This window comes from Bipolaris sorokiniana, assembly GCF_000338995.1.
Source record: "Bipolaris sorokiniana ND90Pr unplaced genomic scaffold COCSAscaffold_16, whole genome shotgun sequence".
Classification (NCBI taxonomy): domain Eukaryota; kingdom Fungi; phylum Ascomycota; class Dothideomycetes; order Pleosporales; family Pleosporaceae; genus Bipolaris; species Bipolaris sorokiniana.
The window spans coordinates 411,111-432,646 of record NW_006911910.1 but is presented as its reverse complement, the minus strand read 5'-3'; the positions used below and the strand labels follow the sequence as shown (position 1 = coordinate 432,646).

Genomic DNA, 21,536 nt, shown 5'->3' with positions numbered 1-21,536 from the left:
AAGAATAGGGTTCAATAAACAATAATCTTCTCGGGGCTCAGACTTATATACTCAGGTTATGTATGTTTTCCTGGAGGACGTGTGCTTTCCTGATAAATGTGTTTGCGATTGGGACTTATACCTGCATATTCGCAGGCAGCGCCTTGATACTAATGTTTAATCCTGTTTGCTAATATCTCTCATTGCCTGTATGTGGGCTGTCAAAGTACGCATCGGGCGCTGTGGTATTGGCTAGAGTGAACCGGCCGGATAGACCGTTTCTAAAGTTATGTATTTCGGCATGGACATCTCGAAAACTTATAATGGTATTCGTACGATCTTATAGTCCGCACATTGGTGACTGACATGCGCGTACATTTGTTGATGGAGGCTATGCATCACCCCTTGCGAGACAGCAGTGTGAGGCTAAAACGGAGTTATGACATCATACCCTAGTGACAAAACTACTCATCTAGTTTCCCGACCACACCCGCAACATCGGTCGACGGACCAAGCGCGTATCTAAAACTGCTAAGTTCGGGCAAAGATGGCGACAAGATTTGAACATTTTCTCCTTTTGGCTGCTGTACAACTTATTACGCCCTGAGCCCTGAGCCCTGAGCCCTGCGCCTCAGGCCTCCTGCTTTACCTTTCTTCCGTGTTTATTTACTCCAATGATACCCTAGGTCTTACCCGGTATCACCACTTTACATCCACCATGTCTTTCCTCCAACGTCAAACGACGCGCATCACTGGTACCGAGAATGGTGAACGCCGGCACAGCTTCCTCAACATTTCATCGGAAGGCAAAGTACCCAATGCGAAGAAGCCTCGCTCCCGACCGCCCACATCGCTACGCGACCATCTCCCCTTTCCAAACTCGGCACTATGCCCCGCATCAGGACCATACTCCATTGGCAGCATGGAGATTGAAGTCCCTGTCGAATCTCCTCGATCTATATCCAATATCAAGCGAAATGGCAGGCATCTTTTGCAGTTAGAAACCGTGCTATTCACACTGTACTATCCGGCTTCGATCGGAAATGGATCTGGCATTGCACCGGGAGGGGAGAAGAAATGGAGTCGGGAGACGTGGCTCCCAAGACCAAGAATAGAGACGGCCAAGGGGTATTCGCGGTTCGCAGGGATACCAAGCGTTGTGGGTATTGGAGTGTCCGGTGCCACCACGATGCTCACAAAGTTGCGTGCATACCGGAATAGTCCCCCTGCCACACACTGGCCCCCTGAGGGGAATTCGAAGAAGAACGGATACAAGATCAAGAACCAACAAGGCCACCCGCCTGAAGGCATAAGTGGGGAACCAACGTTTCCTCTCCTGATGTTCAGCCACGGCCTGGGTGGTTCGAGAACTGCATACAGTAGTCTGTGCTCTGAGTTTGCAAGCTACGGTTTTGTCGTATGTGCCGTGGAGCACCGTGATGGTAGTGGACCTCGTACCTTTGTGAATCACAAGAAGCGAGGACAGGAAGGAAAAGATGCACGTGACCACAGCAATCAAAGTGACCCTATGCGGGGTGGACATGAGGAAAGCGAGAAGAACTCCGACAAGTTTCGTCACCTAGATCATACGGAGGAAGAGATTGCACAGGGCTATCACCACGTGGTTCGTACTCTTTTATCTCTTGTAGCTGGGCAAAAGTAACGGCAATGAACTGACAACTCTAGGACTATATCTTCCCGAAAAATAACCCCAAAGACACCTCACCAAACAATACAAATGGCGTTGACAGCGAGCTGCGTAGCGCTCAGATCGAAATGCGTCTTTGCGAACTTGAAGAAGCATATCGTGTACTGAAGATTATCTGCGTTGGCGACGGCAATCAAATTGCAGAGCAGAATCTACGAGGAAAGGGTTATATGGGTGGCTCATCGAGAGGCCTGAATGGAGTTGATTGGTCTCAGTGGAAAAATCGGTTCTCTGTAGACAAGATGACCATGGCTGGTCATAGCTTTGGAGCGGCGACTGTGGCCGAAGTCCTCAGACATACAAATCGATTCACAAATGTGCAGGCCGGCGTCATCTATGACATCTGGGGGCATGTTTCCTCCTATCCCATATTCAAAGAGTGCTGCTAATACAGCCATAGTGCTCCTATCAAGCCACCGTCGGACGATCCTAAACATCGAATACACCTTCCACTGCTTGGTATTGCTAGCGAAGCATTCATGTACTGGGAGAAGAACTGGAATGCATCAATGTCTCTCATGAAAGAGGCCAGTGAACATGGAGCACCAGCATATTTGCTGACGGTCCGAGGCTCTGTACATATCAACCAAAGCGACTTCTCAATCTTATACAGACATCTGACATCCTTTTTTATGAAGGCTACCGTCAATCCAGAAAGAGCTATTGATCTCAATGTGGGAACAAGTCTCGAATTCCTACGGCTCGTGACGCCTGACAGTGGCGGAGGAAAATACATTATAAATCGTTGCATGACTGACGAGCATATACTTCAAACACCATTGATGGAAGAGACACCGAACGACAATCGACCAGATGATGAATGGATAGCGGCCCGTTTGCGTGTGGATAATACGTTCAAGAAACGCCTTGCTTCGGGGTTTCAGAGAAAGTTCAAGCGCAACTTTCGGGAAAGTGCAGACGAAGGATACACGACTTCGGATGAGATGTGGTGTTTCTTCAAACCAACAGACGAAGGATTGCAGAAGTGGATCGATAACGAAGACAAAGGCGAAAAGCGCATCGATGAAGACCATTCCACTGTGCTCAATAGAGAACGACAGAATAGTGCCATCTCGATAGCGGATGATCCTAGTCAAGACGCATCGCTGGGCGATGCTGAGAAAGACGACAAGTCCTTGCAAAGCGAAGGCATCGCCGGCTCTAAAGATACTTCAAGCTCACAAACATGCAGAGATTGCTCTCCACAGTCTGTACGCAACAAGTACCAAAACGACGAGCAGGCTAATAGTGGAGATGGTGGGACCGGGAGGGTCTCGACCGCTGCAGGATCGACGGAAGAAGCTCTTGCCAAGGCTTGAACCAATAGGACCCTCCATTCAGACATGGGCCTGTCATTCATTGGCGTAGCCAGAGCTGAAGTCATGGTTCGACACTCTAAAGGTTGTTCATTTGGACAGGACAGTGTTCAGGGGTCATAGAAGAGACTGCATCTAGTTGTGTTGGCTCGGAAGAATTACAGGTCGTGGAAATAATGCTGTGTTTGGGCTATGCTAATCGCTAATCGAGCTAAGTATATGACTGCTTATGATCCACAAAAAATGCCAGGATACATGCTGAATCAACCTCCTTGAAATTTCTGAGATGGGGCTGTGCTCATCGTGTCAAAGCACAAGGTTGGGCCCTCACATACATCTTCGGGTAGCAAGCCTCATGAACCTAGTTTCAAGCGGGGGACGCTACTTGATCCTAGAAGATCGATATCTGCCACATAGCCCTTCTAATTTCGGAGCAGAAGCATGGCATTCTTGGAATACTCGGTGCACATTGACATCGCTGGTCCACGTGAGCAGGCTTGGCCTGTGCAAAGCGGGGATTCACCGTTCAGTATTAATCGCGTTTGCAACTTCTTCGACCAACACCAACCCATATACGACGACTTGAAGTTCAACTTTATCGACCTGGCACCTCCAGTTTCAGAACCTGGTGGTCAGCAAAGTGTAAGCGTACCTGAAGTACATTGCTTTCCTAGCTCGATCAAGGGACGACACGGACCCCTTGGCGAAAACATTGCCTCGTATATGCAATCGCCGACTGCATCAGGAATCACACAGCAGCCGCTTGGTCAGCGTGCAGAAAAGGCATGCGTCAGGACAGTGAGGCGACGGGCCGTTGATCAGCCTTGAACATTCTCCGCTACTTCCGCTGCACCGGCGGCATTCGGGACCACCTTTGCTTTTTGAAGGAAGCTGGCTGGCCGGCGCCACGCGTGAACCCTAAGGCAAAGGATTCCAACAACTGGTTATTTATCTGTCTACCACAACCGTCTCCTGTCATTACAAGCACTCTCCATCGTGCTGAGATTACCTTTATCCAAAATCACCTACGTTGTCACAAAATCATTGTTTGCCCGTCACGTGGTAGATACTGGGGTTGATTACGATACGGCAATATCGGCTAAGCCCGCTTCCGCACCGGGCTTGCACGTCAGTGGCCAGAGCGACCCTGTCGTATCCTCACCTCTGGATTTCTGTTCACTTCGCATTATCGCGAGAACGAGAGTAGGAAATCATGACGAGCTCTGAGTCAGAAGAACATGCGCAACAGTCGCGAAAACGCTCGCGCACAAGCAACAGTGGTGACAACGGGGCTGGAAAGAAGACAAGGGGACGGCCCCGTGTGGATACCCAGGATGCCACGGCAGCGGATGTGAGTGGATACTCTCCCCTTTACCGCGAACTGATATGGACTGTGCAACGAGGGCTGGTTCAAGGAGCGCATCAACGCTTGCGACTGAAGATCTCGAGCTGTTGATGCAAATAAGGATCTCAGACCTGCGTGTTCGAGCCTCTGCTGCTTGGTTGCGGACCATCTGTCGATTTTGAAAGCCGCTGGTTGAAGGTCATCTTACCACGAGCTTTTTCTTTTTGCTCAAAGGCAATTCATTTGCATATTGTCACTGACAAAGGTGCTAGCGGCGAAGAACGCAAATTCGACTCGCCCAGCGCGCATACCGCCAGCGGAAAGAGACCACTATCGCCTCATTAAAAAAGCAAACAACGCAGCTACATTCTATTATTGAGCAGATGAACAGCAGTTTTCATCGGCTCACTGAATCAACGCTGAGATCGGGCTTGTTACAGCTGAATCCTGATCTAGACCAAGAATTCAAACTTGTTAATGAGACGTTTTCGAGTTTGGTTAGAACAGCGAGTGAGACCCAACGTCAAGTAGACGAGGATGTCGAGCAAGGAGCTGAAGGAACAGGCCCGCACAAACCACCTGAACCTGAACCTGAACCTGAACCTAAGCATGTTGGTTGGGGGTACTTTGCTGTCTCGCAGCCGCCCAACAAGGTATGTAGAGCTCATGACGAAAACTTCGCGATCGGCTATGATTCTACACCCCCTTGCAATATCCGTAGCCTGGCTAACGGTGTTGTTCAGGATCAGTCGCCACAAAACTTTCTGATGCCAGACAGTTACTCTTCACACTTCAGTACTATAGGCGACCAATCGGCTCCCAGCATCATCAGTCACAGTCAATATGTTTTTGGCGAGCAATCGGGACAGACCCATCACGTCTCACAGCCTCCGTCCGAATCATTACCTGCTGGTATAGCATCACAACAGGAATTGCCGTTTGGCCTGGTTCCTGTCCATGACCAACAGCAGACACCGTACGAAACATCAAACTTCCATACCTACCCCGCCAACATGTCAGCATCTGGTATGGCTCCTGGAACAACCAGCTTACCGACAGCCTCTCTGTCGGCCTCAGATCTATCGATGAAGACCCTGAGTCCCGTGTGGACGTACAACCATAACGAATCGACTGTGGGCAGGAGGCTAGCCAGAGCAGCAGTAGAGACAGGATTCGCCGTGCTTAATCATCTCAATTATTCACCTGCGGTACGTATGCGGATCATATGCTGGCTAGTTGAGTTGCTGTAGGCTCTTGCGTCAGCCTTCTATCATCACCTATTTCTCCATTGAACTAACTGTGAGGTTTAGATTATCAACTATATCTTTAGACTTAACTTTCCACACTACAATGTCGATCAGATAAAGCAACGTTTCCAACAAGTCATGTCGAAGACGGTTATTGAGGATCTGGACTGGTTTGAGGCGCCTTTCGCCCCCCTTGGAGGTGCAGGGACCCACTATCCGCGACGAGATGCAGCAGGCAACATCGTACCAAGAAAGGATTCCTGGGCACAAGAGTGGATCGGGCCGAGAGAGAAAAGATTGGAAGGGTGGGGGAATGTAGAAGGCAGGGCAGCTCAGTACCTACGTGCAGTGGACCTTACTGGTTTCGAAGGCGAATGGTTTGATGCCCATGATGTGCAGGGATATTTGGAGGAGCACTATGCGTGCAAGTTCAACCCCTCAAGTTCGTTTGCGGAGTGCTTGATCGATATCGAAGACGAAGGTCCAACAAACTCGTACGCCAATATGCCACAACAGGCACAAACGAACGGAGGAGCTACCGTGAACAATGGGTTCGGCATGAATACGTCCTTTGGCGGCACCCCGGCGCCCAAGTATGCTGGGGATTTCACTCAGCTTGTCAACCACGACATTTCATTTGATCAGACGCTAGGACTGGATCTCGCGCCTGGATTCGACTACGGCTTCGCGAATAACACAAGTTTTGGTACTGGACCAGGGCTATGCGCCATGGGCGACGATTTGGAGGGCCTGCAAGTGGTGAAGCAGAGGAAGAGATGCGCGTGGATTGACGTCTCGCGGCTGATTTTTGGTAAGTATACATGATGCCTTGTTTTTCTTCTGGATTGTGATACAATGCACCAAACGTGGGTAAATTGTTTGGCTAACGATTGCAACAGAGATAGTCAAGAATGCAGTTTGTCTTGGTCGCACGCCAGGATTTAGGCGGAAAGACGTTGACCGGGCGGTACGGGAGGCTTTGATCAAAGAGAGTTGATGATCAGTACTGCTACAGGACAGGGGCTCACACACGAAACAAATGAGCTTAGATTTACTTCTTCGGTGGCATCATTAGGGGCGCGCTCGGAAGAAAACTTGATTGCATGGTGGCAGATAGCAATATAAATGTTTGTGTGCTTGTGTGAATATGTGCATTACTATCGCTGCCCGATTGTGTTCAGATCCAGCCATCGCAATTGCCTGGCGTTGGTTTTGCAATTGCAATGAGTATGTAGATTAAGGTAAGAGTAGCTGAAGGCAAGGTCACGTGCGGCGCTAGAGTAGCTTAGGGCGCTAAGGAATCGCGCCCTCAGCGATTGCCGGGGCACCGTTCACTATCACTCATACACCCCACGACCACGAAAGCTGAGGGCACCCGATCACGTCGTATAAAGGCTTCCGTCTGGGCAAACGATAGCCATAGATCACCTCTAATAGCGCAGAAGCTTCCTCGAGCGTGCGCACCTATTTGCAGCCTCAAGCGCTGACGTCGCCTGCCTGGTTCCTGCAAGCCTTCGCGACCTCTTGTCCAAGCGTCCACAGAGCCCAAAGATTATACTAGATAGCTGAGACATAGCAAGCAACCGCCGCCATGTCGAACTCGGTCGTGGTTAGTATTCCCTGGACGATGCACGCGTGCGCGCGCGAGCGAATGGTGCGAGGGTAAAGGCAGGCTTGCTAACAGCGACCACCAGGGCGGAGTCTACCAACAGATCATGGAGAAAGTGATACAGGCGTCCCAGAACGACTTTGAGGAGTCTGGCGTCGACCAAAGCACTCTGGAAGAGATGAAGCAGGTATGTTGCAACCTGGCCAGTATCTTGGCTGTCGCGCCTTTCCTTGCCTCGGTCGCAGCATGGCAGCCATCGCGCCTTTGTCCCTACGCCACGGCGTCCATGGTTTCCCCCCAGTTGATCTTTATCGGATATCTGGTCGCATCGTTTCTTCCGCTCGCTGCGACAATGGCGCGATGGCTGCCTGGCTTTGGGGGGTGATGGGCGGCTGAAAGCGGGGCTGAGTTGCCGGTCGGTCTGGCAGCTTTCGGGGGCGACTCAGTATTTGGGTCGCCTTCTTATAGCCCCTGCACAGCTCCCCCACCCGCCAAGCTTCGTACATCCTTTCCCGAACCGTCATAGCTCATCATGTGACGGCCCTCTAAGCACTCTGCCTTCAACCATGCCTTTATTACCAGCAGCCACTAACCATGCATAGGGTTGGCAAGAGAGATTGTCGGCGCTCAAGATTGCCCATCTGCCATGGGACCCCGCCCCAGAGCCTGTCCGCCAGCCGCCTACGGTGCCCTCTAACGTTAAGGTCGATAATGAGATCCCACCGTCCTCTGGGCCAGTAAACGCGGAGGGGGGCTACCAGCAACCTATTCCCAACTACCCACAGGCCCAACCTGCGACCAATGGATACAATGGCGGTTATGACCAAAATTCACAGTTGGCGCAACAGCGGGCTGCTGCTCTGATCCAGCAACGCGTGCAGCAGCAAGGCAATGTACACCAGCAAAACTATCCCAACATGCCTCAACAGGGCCATTTGCCCCAGATGCCAATGCAAGGTCAGCAGCAGCGCATGATGGCCCCTCAACAGCAGCAGCATCATCATCAGCAACAGCAACAGCAAATGCCGCACCAGCAAACGCAACAACAGCAAATGCAGCAGCAACGACCGCCGCATCAAACCCAGATGTACCCGTCGCAGACGGATGGCCCAGACGATGCTCTGGCAGACTGGGAGGCGTTCAAGGCTGCGCGTGCTGCTTCAGCTGTAGAGCGCATGGCTGCCGACGACTTTATGCGTGCTCGTGTTGATGCCATGGCGATGCGCCAGGATAGTGGTCTGATGGTGCCTCTGGACTCGATGCCGAAAGGCAAGAAGCGAAAGGCTGCTGTTCGTGTCCTACGAGCCGAGGATGCTGCAGCTTCAACCAGTGTCCCCCCGCCTGCTCGCTTTGACGGCGATGACGACGTCAAGCTGGAGGAGGATCCCGACGATGCCATCAACTCTGACCTCGACGATTCAGAGGACGAGCTGAATGACGGTGACAATAGCGACGATGATATGGTAGACTACATGCTGTGCACCTATGACAAGGTCCAGCGTGTCAAGAACAAGTGGAAGTGCACTCTCAAGGACGGCATCCTCACCACGAACAAGAAGGAGTAAGTCTAGTCCCTGCAGAAACTTGCTTACCCGTTGCAAGCATACTGACAGGTGATAGGTATCTATTCCACAAGGCAAATGGTGAATTTGAATGGTAGATAAAAAACCATCAGCAAACCACACTAATACCCGTGGTAGCTGAACTCGAGTTCTGAAGTCCCCTTCCTTCAGCCCGCACACAAACGGCACAGCACACGTCCCTACCCAAGACGCAAAAAGCCCCCTGACACAACATGGACAACTACCATTTGTACACTACCAAGACATGAATCGACTTTCCATTACTCTCTCTTCGTTTTCTTTCCCAACGACTGTTATTCTGGCGTCCTCAAAGAACAAACGCCCGGTAGCCTGAATGGCGATAAACATACTCAGAATGGATTCCTTATTTTCACCCCGCCCGATCAAACCTGTTTTTTTTCAGATTATTCCGCGAAAACACGCGTATACACATAAACAAAAATTATCTTCACAGGAAAGAAAGAAAAAGAAAGAAAATTTAGTTCGAATGTTGGGAACAGCAAACCCCAACTTTTACTACCCGGTTCATCGATTGCGTTTCACAAATTGACATCTTTTTGCTTTTCCAATTTTTCGATTGAGGAGAGCGGAATTAGTACCAAAAGCGATGAATAGAAGAAGATGAAGAGCAAGTTCCATCTGGCTGGCTCCCCGCAATCTCACAGCACAGGCGTCGTTGGCTCTCTTTTCATTTCATTTTTTTCGGTATGAATGTCCCATGGGTGGACATCCATTTTCTAGTTCTGGTTTCATTGCTTGAGTTCTAGTGTGCTAAATGGGAGATGGATGAAGAGCAAGGAGAGGGTCTTGGGACGATATTGCAGTCCAGTAATTGATTCATCAACTCTACAACTGGTTTCGGATGAGGGGGGTTGAGACATGAGGTCAAAGTCGTGCACTGGGGTCTTTTTTCTCGGGGGCTTGCTCTATCCAGTTTGCTATGGGTACAACATGTAGCTACTGAATCCGACACAGAGAGACTAGCAACTATAGAGAAATCCAAAATGAGCATGTACTCAAGACTAGATTCTTGTTATATTTGGTGATGCATTCCCCATGTCCATTAAAGCGTATCGTCGTCACTTGTTTCATCACCCGCAGATGCGTTCTGCATTATCGTGTCGTCAATGTGTCCCGCCTCCACCTCGTCGTCGTCTTCATCGACAAGAGGCACAAAGCGAAAATCTACAAAGCCGTTTTTGCCAGCTGCAAGTGATCCTGCACCACCGGCACCCGGACCAGGAGCGGGGCTCTCGACTTCGATCATGAATTGCAGACTCAGCACACCCTGTGTATCTGCACGTATGCTGACTTTGCTGGCTACGCTCATTGCACGGGCGGCCTTTTGTATCAAGCTGAACTTGTAGCTTGAGCGAAAGACTGTGTCGGGATCGCTGAGCTGGAACCTCTCAAGAAGATTTGTTGGAGGAGCTGCGGCTGTATCACTACTCGCGTTGAGGTTTGTGGATGCTGGAGTGCGATATGCAGAGGGTTGAGGTTGGTTGTTAAACTCGACGCGCGCAGAGCCCAGTGTACCTGATGATGAGAGGGCGAAGAAGGGCTTTCCACGTACAGTTTTGGCGTACATGGTCAACTTTTCTGGGCTCGTAGAGGATAGTTCTTGGATCGCGTCGTAAAGCCAGCTGCCTCGCATGATGACCTTGAGCACAAGGGCATCGCGATCAAAGGGGATTTCGTCGGCGTGTTCAGGCTTGTAGGTTGTCAAATCGCATTGGGTACGTATACTCAGTTCCGTCAATGTGACTGCTAGCGGAGAACCTTTGCCTTGATAACTAATGCGACACATGTTGTTCATGCCATTCATTATGTTGTTGCCCGTAAAGGCAGTGCTGGTGGGGTAAGGCGCGTCGCGGGCCCATGGTGGTTTGGAATTGGCGGGGTCAGTGAGGCCGAATATTTGGAGTGTCTCGAGAAGGGCAGGCAGCGATATTTGGAAGACGGGTGTCGGTTCGGACGCATCATCAGAATCGTTGAAGGTGTAGGTTGTGAAGAGGGACTTGTCAAGGAAGGCGGACGCTGTTCTGTGGTTAGTTTGGAAAAGGTGCAGATGAATGGGCACATGCATACGTACCTTCCATGACGCTTGCTTCATCGACGGCAAGTTTGAGGCCTATGTCGCTAATCTGGACGTGCGCTTTGTTGGAAAAGGTGATGCATCGCAGTAGCTGGTACAGCTGACGCGCTGAACTCGACACGGCCGTGAGAACGGGCTGGTCTTGGTCATCCATTCTACTGTAGTGTGATTGTACCTGAGGGAATAGTTATGGGGGGTGGTAAAGCTATGGTCGAAACGATGGTGTAATAGTGTATGACGCATGCAGATTCGAGCGTCTTGAACTTTTTATTGGTATTCCATAAATTGTACACATAAGAGGTCCCTTCCCAACGCCGAATGGATATAACACGAAAACTAGACGTATACGCCGACTGCGCAAATCATGTATACAGCGCCGAAGCTGCTCGCGGTCAGTACGGGAGAGGCGTATCGATACTGGAGGCCACGTACCCGAATGCTAGTGATGCCGGAACTCCGAGAATTGGCAGATTGACGAGCGATCGGTCTGTAAGGATACGTGTGAGTGACCGCGGGGTGAATACAAGAGCGGACGTATTGTGCATACTCAAGCCAAAGATGGTGGTCAGGACGAGGGCTACGCATACTGTTAGTATAGCTCTATGCGAGCACCAGAAGGGTCCGGAGCGCAACATACATGCAGCCAGCAGTACGAAGCCGACAGTGAATTGCGTATCCTTTCCGATGGTAGGGTGAAAGGGCTGGGAAGCAGCAGCCTCCCAGACGTCTAGAAGCGGGCTCGACATTTGTGCAGTATTGGCAATTGGAAGTTGATTCGGGAGTCTCTCGTGAAGCTGCTGCCGTGGCCTCTGGACGGCGGTGTTCTGTGGCCGCCGCGTGCTGTGATTGGTTGTCGGCCTATCGGTCAATGCGGAAGGCGCGACTTGCCCTGACGTTTGTTCAGTCAACCACCAGGGCAACGGAAGGCGCGACTAGACACGAGAAGGCGCCCCAACACCAAAGAAGGCGCTCAACACCACATCATGGCGGGCGCAACTGAAGATAGTAAGTGCGCAGCTTCTTCACCCTCTAAGTCCCCCTCGTCCACGCTCCCTCGGCCCTGCACGCCTGTCGCGCACCTAGTATGCCGTCTCCCCGCAACAACATCCCACATCTGCGCGACCTCTTGGGCTATCCCACCTCTCCCCCGTCTTCGACACTCCCCATACCCACTCTCGCTGCACGTGACTCTTCTCCGGATGTACCTTTGAACCTGCAAAAAGCTGACCCCTCGTCCCATCCAGCCAAGCGCAAAGCGACCACCGATCCTCCCAACGCCTCCCCGAAGCGCATAAAGCATAGCCCACCTACACCTGAACAGACCGACGACGCCCCCGCGCCCCCAGTCAAAAGGATAGTGCCCTTTCCAGAGAAGCCTGCTGTTATCGAGGAGCGCAATGGCGAGATTGAGTTCAGAGTCGTCAACAATGACGGCCGGCGGGAAAGCACAATCATCTTGACGGGCTTGAAGTGTATCTTCCAGAAGCAGTTGCCCAAGATGCCCAAGGACTACATTGCTCGTCTCGTCTACGACCGAACGCACTTGAGTATAGCTATTGTGAAACACCCACTTGAAGTGGTAGGGTGCGTGGCCACCTGTTGCTTCCCATTCGTGTAGTGCCAAACGCTGACTATCATGCACCACAGAGGCATAACCTACCGCCCCTTTGACAAGGGCCAGTTCGCCGAAATCGTCTTTTGCGCCATCTCATCGGACCAGCAAGTCAAAGGCTATGGTGCCCATCTCATGTCGCATTTGAAGGACTATGTCAAAGCCACATCCAAAGTCATGCACTTTCTCACCTACGCCGACAACTACGCTATTGGATACTTCAAGAAACAGGGCTTCACCAAGGAAATTACACTGGAAAAGTCGCGATGGATGGGCTACATCAAGGACTACGAAGGCGGCACCATTATGCAATGCAGCATGGTCCCAAAGATCCGCTACCTCGAATCCGGCCGAATGCTGCTCAAGCAAAAAGAATGCGCAAACGCCAAAATAATGGCAGTAAGCAAGAGCTACGAGATCCATTCGCCACCAGCCCAATGGACAAAGGGGGAACTCAAACCCATCGACCCCCTCACCATCCTTGCCATCAAAGACTCCGGCTGGTCCCCCGTCATGGACGAACTCGCCCGCGCCCCCCGCCACGGCCCCAACTACAACGCCCTCCTCCACCTCCTCAACGACATGCAGAACAACAGCAACGCCTGGCCCTTTCAACAACCCGTCAACAAAGACGAGGTCCTGGATTACTACGACGTCATCAAGGAGCCCATGGACCTTGCTACCATGGAGGAGAAGCATGAAAAGGACCTCTATCCCAACCCGGAAGATTTTATCAGAGATGCTAAGCTTATCTTTGATAATTGTCGTAAGTATAACAATGAGAGCACGCCGTATGCTAAAGCTGCGAATCGACTCGAGAGGTACATGTGGCAGCGTATACGTGATATACCGGAGTGGTCGGTACGTTTTTACCTTTTATGTCCCTGTTTGAAGTGATGGCATGGTTGCTAACGTGTCCGCAGCATTTGGAAGGGGAAATGACGGGCAAGTGAGAGGGGGCAGTTGGTCGTTTGAATGGGAACGGTCTTCTTTTATCAGTCGTTTACAGGAGTTGGAGGAGCAAAAGATGGGGGATATGTTGTGTATTACTTTCAGCGGCATTGGGTATGGTGTACGGCGTATGGGTGTTGTAGATTGACTCGGCTTGTATATACCCCCCTGTCGTATACTATTCCATCGTACTATGTTTTTGTGTCTTGAGGTGCAGGAAATAGCCATGTCTATGACCCCTTTACGCATATTATGTGTTGCTGGGTGACTAGTGATTCTGAACGTTCGACTACTTATCTAAGTAATCTCCGGTGCGACGAATCCAGAGTGGCCTCGCTGGAAAAAGCCAGTTCGCACAGCCGTACCTGTGCCTGATTTTGAAAAACAAACAAACAGCGTTAGATTCGGGGTCCCCGCTCTCTCAGCTCATCCTTCGTTTGTCTACGCGCGCAAAAGAAAAATAACAACAAAACGAAATATGTGCCTCAACAGTTGTGAGATTTCACTGCCTGAGCTCCATCACCTCATCTTTGCATACCCAAATCAACACGGTGTCAACAATTCACCAACTCCTCATCTATCAATTCCAATTGCAGATACGAAGAAAGTGTGGAATACACATTGCTCAGTCACATGGAAAACTTTCCAGCCGTCTAACCCATTACTTACCCCGTGCCGAGACCTCACCATGTGGATCCGTCCCCTCCTCCCCTCAAATACCAAGCTTTTGGGAAATAAAGGGGAGGGGGGTGCGGAGACTAGGTCAATGGGGGGATACGAAGCACGAGATCGGGCGGGTGTGTACAGTAGTCTGGTGAGAGACTAGATGGACATACGCATACGTAGAGTATTGGGTAGTTTATGGACCGACTCAGCTCGTTGGTCCCCGCTCAATTTGGGCATCATGGGGGCGTGATGCTAAAATGGAGCAATTGACCTACCCGCAAGCTATGCATGATAACTGAATTGATGATTTCTTAGTATGCCTTCTGTCAGGCATCCAAAGATGCGGCTGCAAGGAAGGATTGGAGGGGGGCGTGCTGGCTATTAGGTACTGTAAACTGTAAGTGAAGCAACCGCGGAAAGCCGCCCGAGCCGGATTGAGACGTAACGGCCGAGTTTTGCGGGGTTTAGCCGACGACCTCCGCATATCGTAAGTGCCCCTTCAAATCGAGTAGGTGAGGGAAACGAAGCGAAATGTTTGGGGTCAAGAGTGTCCCGGCAAACGTCTGTGATGTAATAAGTTTTTTTCTGCTGAAGATGGGGGGATTCGCAATGTTTAATAATGATGGAATCGGCTATCAAACCCACCCAAACCCACCCAAACGGGATTAAACCCATAGCAGCAAGTTCTGGGTCCGCTGCGGGGGAAAAAAAGAGGTAAAGGGTTAGTAGGGCTTAAAGCGGGAGAAGCAGTGCAGTCAGTGCCATACATACACGCCGCGGATCTCTCGCTCTCGCTCCGGCTCTCTGATGATCATCTGGTCTTACCATGCATATACATAATACGGGAAACCCTTTCACCCCTCCCCTCCTTCAGATACTACAAATAGTCCAAAAGGCATTTGCAGGCGAAGTCCGCAAGCCGCAATTCGGCGCTTATACCGAAATGCGCAACCTTGTGATAAGAACACTAATCGTGTCTGCAGGTCACCATGTAAGACCTTAGTGCCAACCTGGCTATCGGGATGGCTTGAATGATGGATGATGGCGGCGGTTGCTGTAGTACCGAGTGTGGCCGAGAGATAACTTTGTTTCGGTGCCAAAACCAATCCGAATGCTTTTTTCTCTCACTGCTCGTTGGTTTACGGGCTCTCATGTTGCGTCACATGGCCCCGTACGTAGTAGTTGGTGCGTGGGTCAGCACATGTGCAGGGTGGATGTTTGCCACAAGTTAGCGGGTATTAGCCACAAAATGTCGAAGAAAAATGCTTCTTGGCGATTTTCGGCTGGGTCCCTGTTTTGTGATGCATAGATTATCTCTTTTTTCTGTTGTTCCCTGTGTACACGTGCTTTTGGTCCTTTGGCATGGTGCATGCGGAGTCCCGTTGCTTTGGTATAGCCAAGGAGAAGTCCCTCGGGGAAGACGACGGTGGTTCGTGCTGCAAGGCCAGAGGCTGGGCGGGGAGTAGTCGATGCGAGGCCGAAAAGAGATGCTCAACCGAGGAGGGGCGCATATTCGCCGCCGCTTATCACGGCTAGGGACATGGCCCAGCACGTTCATCTCCGTGATTGGCCAATGCGCGGGTTGTCAAGGCTGGGGAGCAGATAAGAACCCGGTAAGCGTTACAGAGGCGCGCAAAGGCGGCCGGCACTGCGAGCACTGGGAAGAGCGAGTAAGCGGTTCCCAACCACACACTATAGCCTTCTGGAAAGCCCAGACAGGCGGGCAGACCAATCGAGGCCTGCCATACTATGCTGTGCCCATGTCCAAAAAGGCAGTTGCCAAGTGACATCTTGGACCGCCCGTATGGCTGTTTGCACTGTCTGGGCCGGCGACGGTGCGAATCGCCCTCCACTTTGGCCGTAGCGCGAGCCACGGTGCGAAAATATAATTCCCCGTCCTGGCCGGCTTGAGAGAAAGAGAGAGAGAGCCAACAGTTCTTCATTGTTCAACCTCTTGCTGGGAACTGCCCCCCCCCCCCTTGTTGCCGTTTCGTTGCCATGGCCGATATCCGCGAACCGCACAATGCCTCTCCGCAGGAGGGCGTTGCGCGCAACAACGACCCGGCACTAGACATTGCTCGCGAGCACCAACACCCCCACGTGCACCACAGCCCTCGCGCTGCCCACCCAAACAATGTCGTCTACACAACTGGCACCACCGACGAGAAGCCGAGCGAGTTCCTCTCCGCCAGCGCTCAAGACAGCCATGCTCACTCGCATCCTGCTATCGCTGATGAGAAGCACGAACTCGGAAAGAATGGTGGTTACGACTACGAGGTCGAAAAGGCCACGCGCAGCTCTTCCGACCCCGATATGGAAGGTGAAAAGAGGAAGAAATGGTATTCTCCATCATCCCTGTACAAGAAGTACAGGCTGCTTTTTCACATCTTCATCGGCGCGTTTTTCACCGGGTAAGGCCCAATTTTCTGTCTTTCAATCGTCTCGCGCATCGCCCGTCTAACAGGCCATAGATGGTGGATTGCAAGTCTGATTGAACATCGCAATGACAAGAACTGGATCATTCCCTTCTTGTTCTGGCTCGCAATTATGATCCGCTTGATCACCTGCCACATCCCAATCACCGTCGTCACCAAGCCCATGCACTGGGTCTGGACAAACACGGGAACCCGGTTTGCGAACCTCATCCCAGAGAAGCTGCGCACGCCGCTAGCTGCTCTTCTCGTTGTTGCCGTCATGATTGTTGGATCCTTTGCCAGCGAGGAAAGTGAAGACAACACTCGTGCCAACCGTGCAGTCTCCCTGTTTGGTCTTTTGGTCTTCATCACCTTTTTCTGGGCTACTTCGCGTCATCGCAACAAGATTGTGTGGCACACCGTCATTGTCGGTATGCTGCTTCAGTTTATCATTGCCTTGTTCGTTCTCCGCACCACGGCTGGATACGACATTTTTAACTTCATCTCTGAGCTTGCTCGCGAGCTGCTGGGTTTCGCCAGAGACGGTGTCGCCTTCCTGACCACTCCAGAAATCTCCAAGTACCAATTCTTCTTCTTCAGCGTTATCCCGGCTATCATCTTCTTCGTGGCTCTTGTCCAGCTCATGTTCTACTGGGGCATCATCCAGTGGTTCATTGGCAAGTTTGCAGTCTTTTTCTTCTGGTCCATGCGAGTATCTGGTGCCGAGGCCGTGGTTGCTTCCGCATCTCCCTTTATTGGTCAAGGTGAATCCGCCATGTTGATCAGGCCCTTTGTCGCCCACCTTACCATGGCCGAAATCCATCAGGTCATGTGCTCTGGATTTGCTACTATCGCTGGTAGTGTCTTGGTTGCCTACATCGGTATGGGTCTCAATCCTCAGGCTTTGATTTCTTCCTGCGTAATGAGCATTCCCGCTTCCCTGGCTTTCAGCAAGCTGCGATATCCCGAAACCGAAGAGACTCTTACTGCCGGCCGAGTCGTTGTTCCCGATGACGATGAACACAAGCCTGCCAACGCGCTCCATGCCTTTGCTAATGGCGCCTGGCTTGGTCTCAAGATTGCCGGCATGATTATCTCCACACTCTTGTGTATCATCGCCCTTCTCAACCTGATTGATGGTCTCCTTACTTGGTGGGGCCGCTACATTAACCTTGATGGAGACTACGATTTGACCCTCGAGTTGATTCTCGGCTACCTGTTTTACCCAATCTCTTTCCTCCTCGGTGTATCTCGCCAGGGCAACGATCTGCTCCTTGTTGGCCGCCTCATTGGTGTCAAGGTCATCACCAACGAGTTTGTTGCTTTCTCCGATTTGGTCGACAAAGACCCCAAGTCACCATACCACACTCTGTCCCCTCGATCTCGCGTCATCGCCACCTACGCTCTCTGCGGGTTCGGTAACGTTGGATCGCTCGGTACTCAGATTGGTGTGCTCAGTCAAATCAGCCCAGGTCGCAGCGGCGACGTCTCTCGCGTTGCTGTCTCCGCTCTTATCACGGGTGTCTTCTCTACTTTGTCTAGTGCGACCGTCGCAGGTCTCGTTATCGTGGACCAGGCGAAATTCAGTTCAGGCCAATAGACCCACAAAGGCCCGAGCGTAGCGCCAAACGAGCGCCCTGTTTAATCAGTTACATTTGTGGTGCTACGATAAAATGTCATATTTTTTAGTCAGTTATTTGGTGTGAAAGATACCCACCTCAATCCATGGAGCTCCATTATCCATAGACGAATTGATGATACTACCACTTCACTTTTTTTCGAATGACTTGTGTGTGTGATGAAACCGGTGTCGAATTTACAGGTCTCAAAAGCAGCCAACTTATCATTTATGAATCGTTTTCTCTAGTTCTTCGGTCGGGTATGTCACTGCTTGGCGCCGCCCTTTGTTGCACGACATATTGCCCTAAAGAGGGTTAGCTTACCAATTGAAGTTAGATGGGAGGAACGACAATGCCAGGCTGGTCGAAAACCATCCCATCTCACAGGACACACTAAGTGCAAACGACTTTTGAAATGTTCGAATGTTTTCTCATTGTATTCAAGACATAGACGACTCCCGTGCTCCATTATAAAACCAACCCAAGCGCAATGCGCGCCATATTCTAAACCAAACATAACTCCCTCGAAGGATATAAGACTGAGTGGGTTCGTTCCTTGAATCCCAATGGGTATCGTAAATCATCAAACTTGCGTTGTCCATTGGACGCTCGAAAGGCCAATTCTGAATTCTTAAACACCGTGTTGCAAATGCTTCCGAGACGCCTCGCTTGCTGAAATTGGACAAGAAAGCCATGAATTGGGATCCCAGCCGTATGATTGACAAACATTTCCGAGGATAGATGTGGAGATCCTTCTCTCTCAAGGAGAGGAGGAGCGCGTCACATACCCAAAACCGAGATGTGATACTTACCAACTTACCGTTGCGCGTAGAGTCGGATGAATGCTACCAGCTTCATTGCGCAAACCGGTAGTTGTGATGCCCGTGCTATACTATAATTTGTGTTGAGCCAAGTGCTCTTTTCCTGCTTGTGCACACGGTACACAAGCTGACTTTCTAGTGCCGTATTGCATTTACCGGATGGTCATCTGCTTCACAGCGCTGGGCTTTGTGGAAGCAGAGCCAGCAGCAGCAACCGAAGGCTGACCGGGCTTCTTCTCAAAGATTTTCCAGAACTTGAGCGACTCATCGGCAGCAGCAGTGGCGAGCATCTGGCCATCGGGGCTTAGACAGCTGTGGAGAACACGAGACTCGTGCGCAGGAACCTCCATGTTCTTGACACCAGAGGGGTAACTCCAGATGCTCAAGCTGTTGTCAGGGAATCCACCAGTGCTGACAATCTCCTTGTAGTGGGTGCTCCAGCGAAGGCTGGTGACCTGGGAGTCGGTGGGGATGTGGTTGATGCGCGCACCAGTGGTGGTGTTCCAGAAGTAGATTTGACGGTCGTTGGAACCACCGCCCGTGGCAAGAAGGTTTGATTGCCATGGGCACCATGAGACAGCCTTGACAGCAGCACGGTGGTTGGTCTTAGTGAACTTGGGAGCAGCAAGAGCACGTGCATCCCAGATGTTGACCATGTTGTCGTTGGCGCCAGTGGCGAGCTGGGCACCGTCGGCACGCCACTCAAGACCGCAGACCTCACCAGTGTGGGAGACGAGCTCAGCAATCTTGTGCTGGGCAACGCGGACATCGTGATTGTAGACAAGACCAGAACGAGCACCAGTGGACAGGATGTGCTTGTTCCAGCCCATGACACCAACCCGAGTCTCGTGGCCGAACATGCTGCGGAGCTTGGTCTGCTCCTCAACATCCCAGATCTGAACCTCACCCGTACCCAGACCGACACCGACGTATGCGCCATCACCTGACCACTTGACGGACGAGATGTAGGTGTCGGCGGGGCATTCGAGAAGGGAGGCTACTGAACCAGTGTCGGCTGACCACACGTAGACGGAGCGCTCGAGGCCGATGGCGACTTGGTTGCCAGAGGACCAGTCGAGGAGGTTGAGGTAGTAGTCGTCAACAAGACCAGGGGCATCGAGGACGCGCTCGGGTGCAGATGGAATGCGGCGGCGGCTCTGCGCGTTGACACTGCTGGCGGGCTTGAGGGGGCGGTTGTATTGGGAGCGAAGGTCGATTGGCTTGGATGACTCTGGAGGCGCAGGCTTGAAGGCAAGAATGCGTGTGTTGTTGTTGATGCCGCATGCTGATGCGAGTTCAGACTGGTAGGCAGCCTTGCCAGGAGTGGGCTTTGATCGTGATCGGCTCTCCTCGTCCTCGTCCTCCAAACTCAGGCCTTCCAAAGAAAGCGCTACATCCTCCTCGGAACCACGTCCACCAAGATCGAAAGCACTGGCGGCATTGGCAAGTACTGCTGATCCCTCAACCTTGGAGCTGGACTTGGGGCGCTGCTCGTTGTCAAGCTTGGTTGCGCCGGTGCTGCGGATGGCCTCGCTAGCCGTCCGGTTGGGGATGAAACGATCAGCAGAGTTGTATGCGATGCGGGTCTTGGTTGGGCGAGCGCGGACAGTCGTGGCTTCCTTCTTCTCCTTCTTTGCCTTGGTGGCAGCCTTGGTAGCAGCCTTGGTAGCAGCGGTGGTTCCGGAGAGAGACCATTCTGATACACCGAGCTCTAACCGGCGGGGAGTGTGTGAGCGAGCAATGTTGGATTTGGGAGAGTCACGGGTAGTCTTTGTGACAGAGCGCTGGAGGCGGGCCATGAAGTTGCCGCCATGGATAGACTCTTGTGTGTGGGCATCGGGGGTCTGGGTTCGTGGGGTGCGGGGAGAGGGAGTCAGTGGCATGCGACCGCCAGCGGTGCGGGTGTTGAAGACGGAAGAGGTCTTCTTGACTGGAGTCAAGCAAACTGCTGGAGTTGCCATGACTGCTAATCTCGAGCTGGACTAGTGGGTTAGCTAGGTGTTCATCATCCGTATCCAGAATGGTAGTCCTACAGTATGGGCTTTTGGGGACTGTTATGTGGTTGTAAGGATTAGTATTATACAATGCTGTAATCGATGCTTTTGAAGTATGGATTTGAAAGTAATTGACTGATATGCAGCCTGAAGATGCAATACAGGAGTGAGGAGAGTGGGTAAAGCGTGTGTGGTAGTGGACATGTGTGAAGGCAGGTATGGGAGGCGTTTAAGTATCCTTTGTTTACGCTTGCGTCGACGAGGCAACGGCAAGCGAGACCCTGTGCTGGCTCGACTGGGCAACGGAGGCCAGATGACATCACATGACCGGCGGTGCCACGGCGTGCGGAAATGACCGTAAATGCACACCCTGGCTGCTGCACATCAAGGCGGTCTGCTCTGCATGTGCATGTCGTGATGTCGTCCGCTCGCTTTGCCGCTGGCCTGTGATGCATCCCCTCCAATCTCGACCCTAAATTGCCGTCACTGCCCTCTCCCCGTCTGCACTGCTTACATACATATTACCACCCCCTGCAGCGCTGCAGACGCTCTCTCCTCGCTGCCCTTGTGGTTTTGC

General features: G+C 51.8%; 7 protein-coding genes across 7 annotated transcripts; 5 read left to right on the top strand and 2 right to left on the bottom strand.

Moving 5' to 3' along the window:
• The first annotated feature begins 501 nt into the window (after window positions 1-501).
• COCSADRAFT_152027 (uncharacterized protein) lies at window positions 502-3,272 on the top strand. Its single transcript, XM_007706448.1, has 3 exons — window positions 502-1,603; window positions 1,666-2,036; window positions 2,088-3,272. Exons 1-3 carry the CDS (start codon window positions 698-700, stop codon window positions 3,004-3,006), a joined length of 2,196 nt encoding a protein of 731 aa, XP_007704638.1. The 5' UTR covers window positions 502-697; the 3' UTR covers window positions 3,007-3,272.
• Window positions 3,273-4,216: 944 nt separating this feature from the next.
• On the top strand, window positions 4,217-6,592 carry COCSADRAFT_175469 (uncharacterized protein; the record flags this gene model as incomplete). The annotated part of the gene is made up of 5 exons (XM_007706447.1): window positions 4,217-4,354; window positions 4,621-5,001; window positions 5,092-5,556; window positions 5,659-6,406; window positions 6,495-6,592. 5 exons carry the CDS (start codon window positions 4,217-4,219, stop codon window positions 6,590-6,592), a joined length of 1,830 nt encoding a protein of 609 aa, XP_007704637.1.
• A 351-nt stretch (window positions 6,593-6,943) lies between these two features.
• COCSADRAFT_40793 (uncharacterized protein) lies at window positions 6,944-9,216 on the top strand. The gene is made up of 4 exons (XM_007706300.1): window positions 6,944-7,204; window positions 7,290-7,391; window positions 7,807-8,765; window positions 8,825-9,216. The coding sequence occupies exons 1-4, from the start codon at window positions 7,187-7,189 to the stop codon at window positions 8,862-8,864; spliced, it is 1,119 nt and encodes a 372-aa protein (XP_007704490.1). The 5' UTR covers window positions 6,944-7,186; the 3' UTR covers window positions 8,865-9,216.
• Window positions 9,217-9,396: 180 nt separating this feature from the next.
• On the bottom strand, window positions 9,397-11,459 carry COCSADRAFT_40792 (uncharacterized protein). Its single transcript, XM_007706299.1, has 3 exons — window positions 11,315-11,459; window positions 10,880-11,264; window positions 9,397-10,824 (listed from the first exon to the last, which is right to left on the bottom strand). Exons 2-3 carry the CDS (start codon window positions 11,034-11,036, stop codon window positions 9,851-9,853), a joined length of 1,131 nt encoding a protein of 376 aa, XP_007704489.1. The 5' UTR covers window positions 11,037-11,264; window positions 11,315-11,459; the 3' UTR covers window positions 9,397-9,850.
• Window positions 11,460-11,815: 356 nt separating this feature from the next.
• On the top strand, window positions 11,816-13,651 carry COCSADRAFT_184866 (uncharacterized protein). Its single transcript, XM_007706446.1, has 4 exons — window positions 11,816-11,887; window positions 12,127-12,466; window positions 12,530-13,355; window positions 13,418-13,651. Exons 1-4 carry the CDS (start codon window positions 11,866-11,868, stop codon window positions 13,445-13,447), a joined length of 1,218 nt encoding a protein of 405 aa, XP_007704636.1. The 5' UTR covers window positions 11,816-11,865; the 3' UTR covers window positions 13,448-13,651.
• A 2,431-nt stretch (window positions 13,652-16,082) lies between these two features.
• On the top strand, window positions 16,083-18,296 carry COCSADRAFT_40788 (uncharacterized protein). The gene is made up of 2 exons (XM_007706298.1): window positions 16,083-16,522; window positions 16,583-18,296. Exons 1-2 carry the CDS (start codon window positions 16,110-16,112, stop codon window positions 18,123-18,125), a joined length of 1,956 nt encoding a protein of 651 aa, XP_007704488.1. The 5' UTR covers window positions 16,083-16,109; the 3' UTR covers window positions 18,126-18,296.
• A 682-nt stretch (window positions 18,297-18,978) lies between these two features.
• On the bottom strand, window positions 18,979-21,398 carry COCSADRAFT_251871 (uncharacterized protein). Its single transcript, XM_007706445.1, has 2 exons — window positions 20,999-21,398; window positions 18,979-20,942 (listed from the first exon to the last, which is right to left on the bottom strand). Exon 2 carries the CDS (start codon window positions 20,924-20,926, stop codon window positions 19,118-19,120), a length of 1,809 nt encoding a protein of 602 aa, XP_007704635.1. The 5' UTR covers window positions 20,927-20,942; window positions 20,999-21,398; the 3' UTR covers window positions 18,979-19,117.
• Window positions 21,399-21,536: the final 138 nt, after the last annotated feature.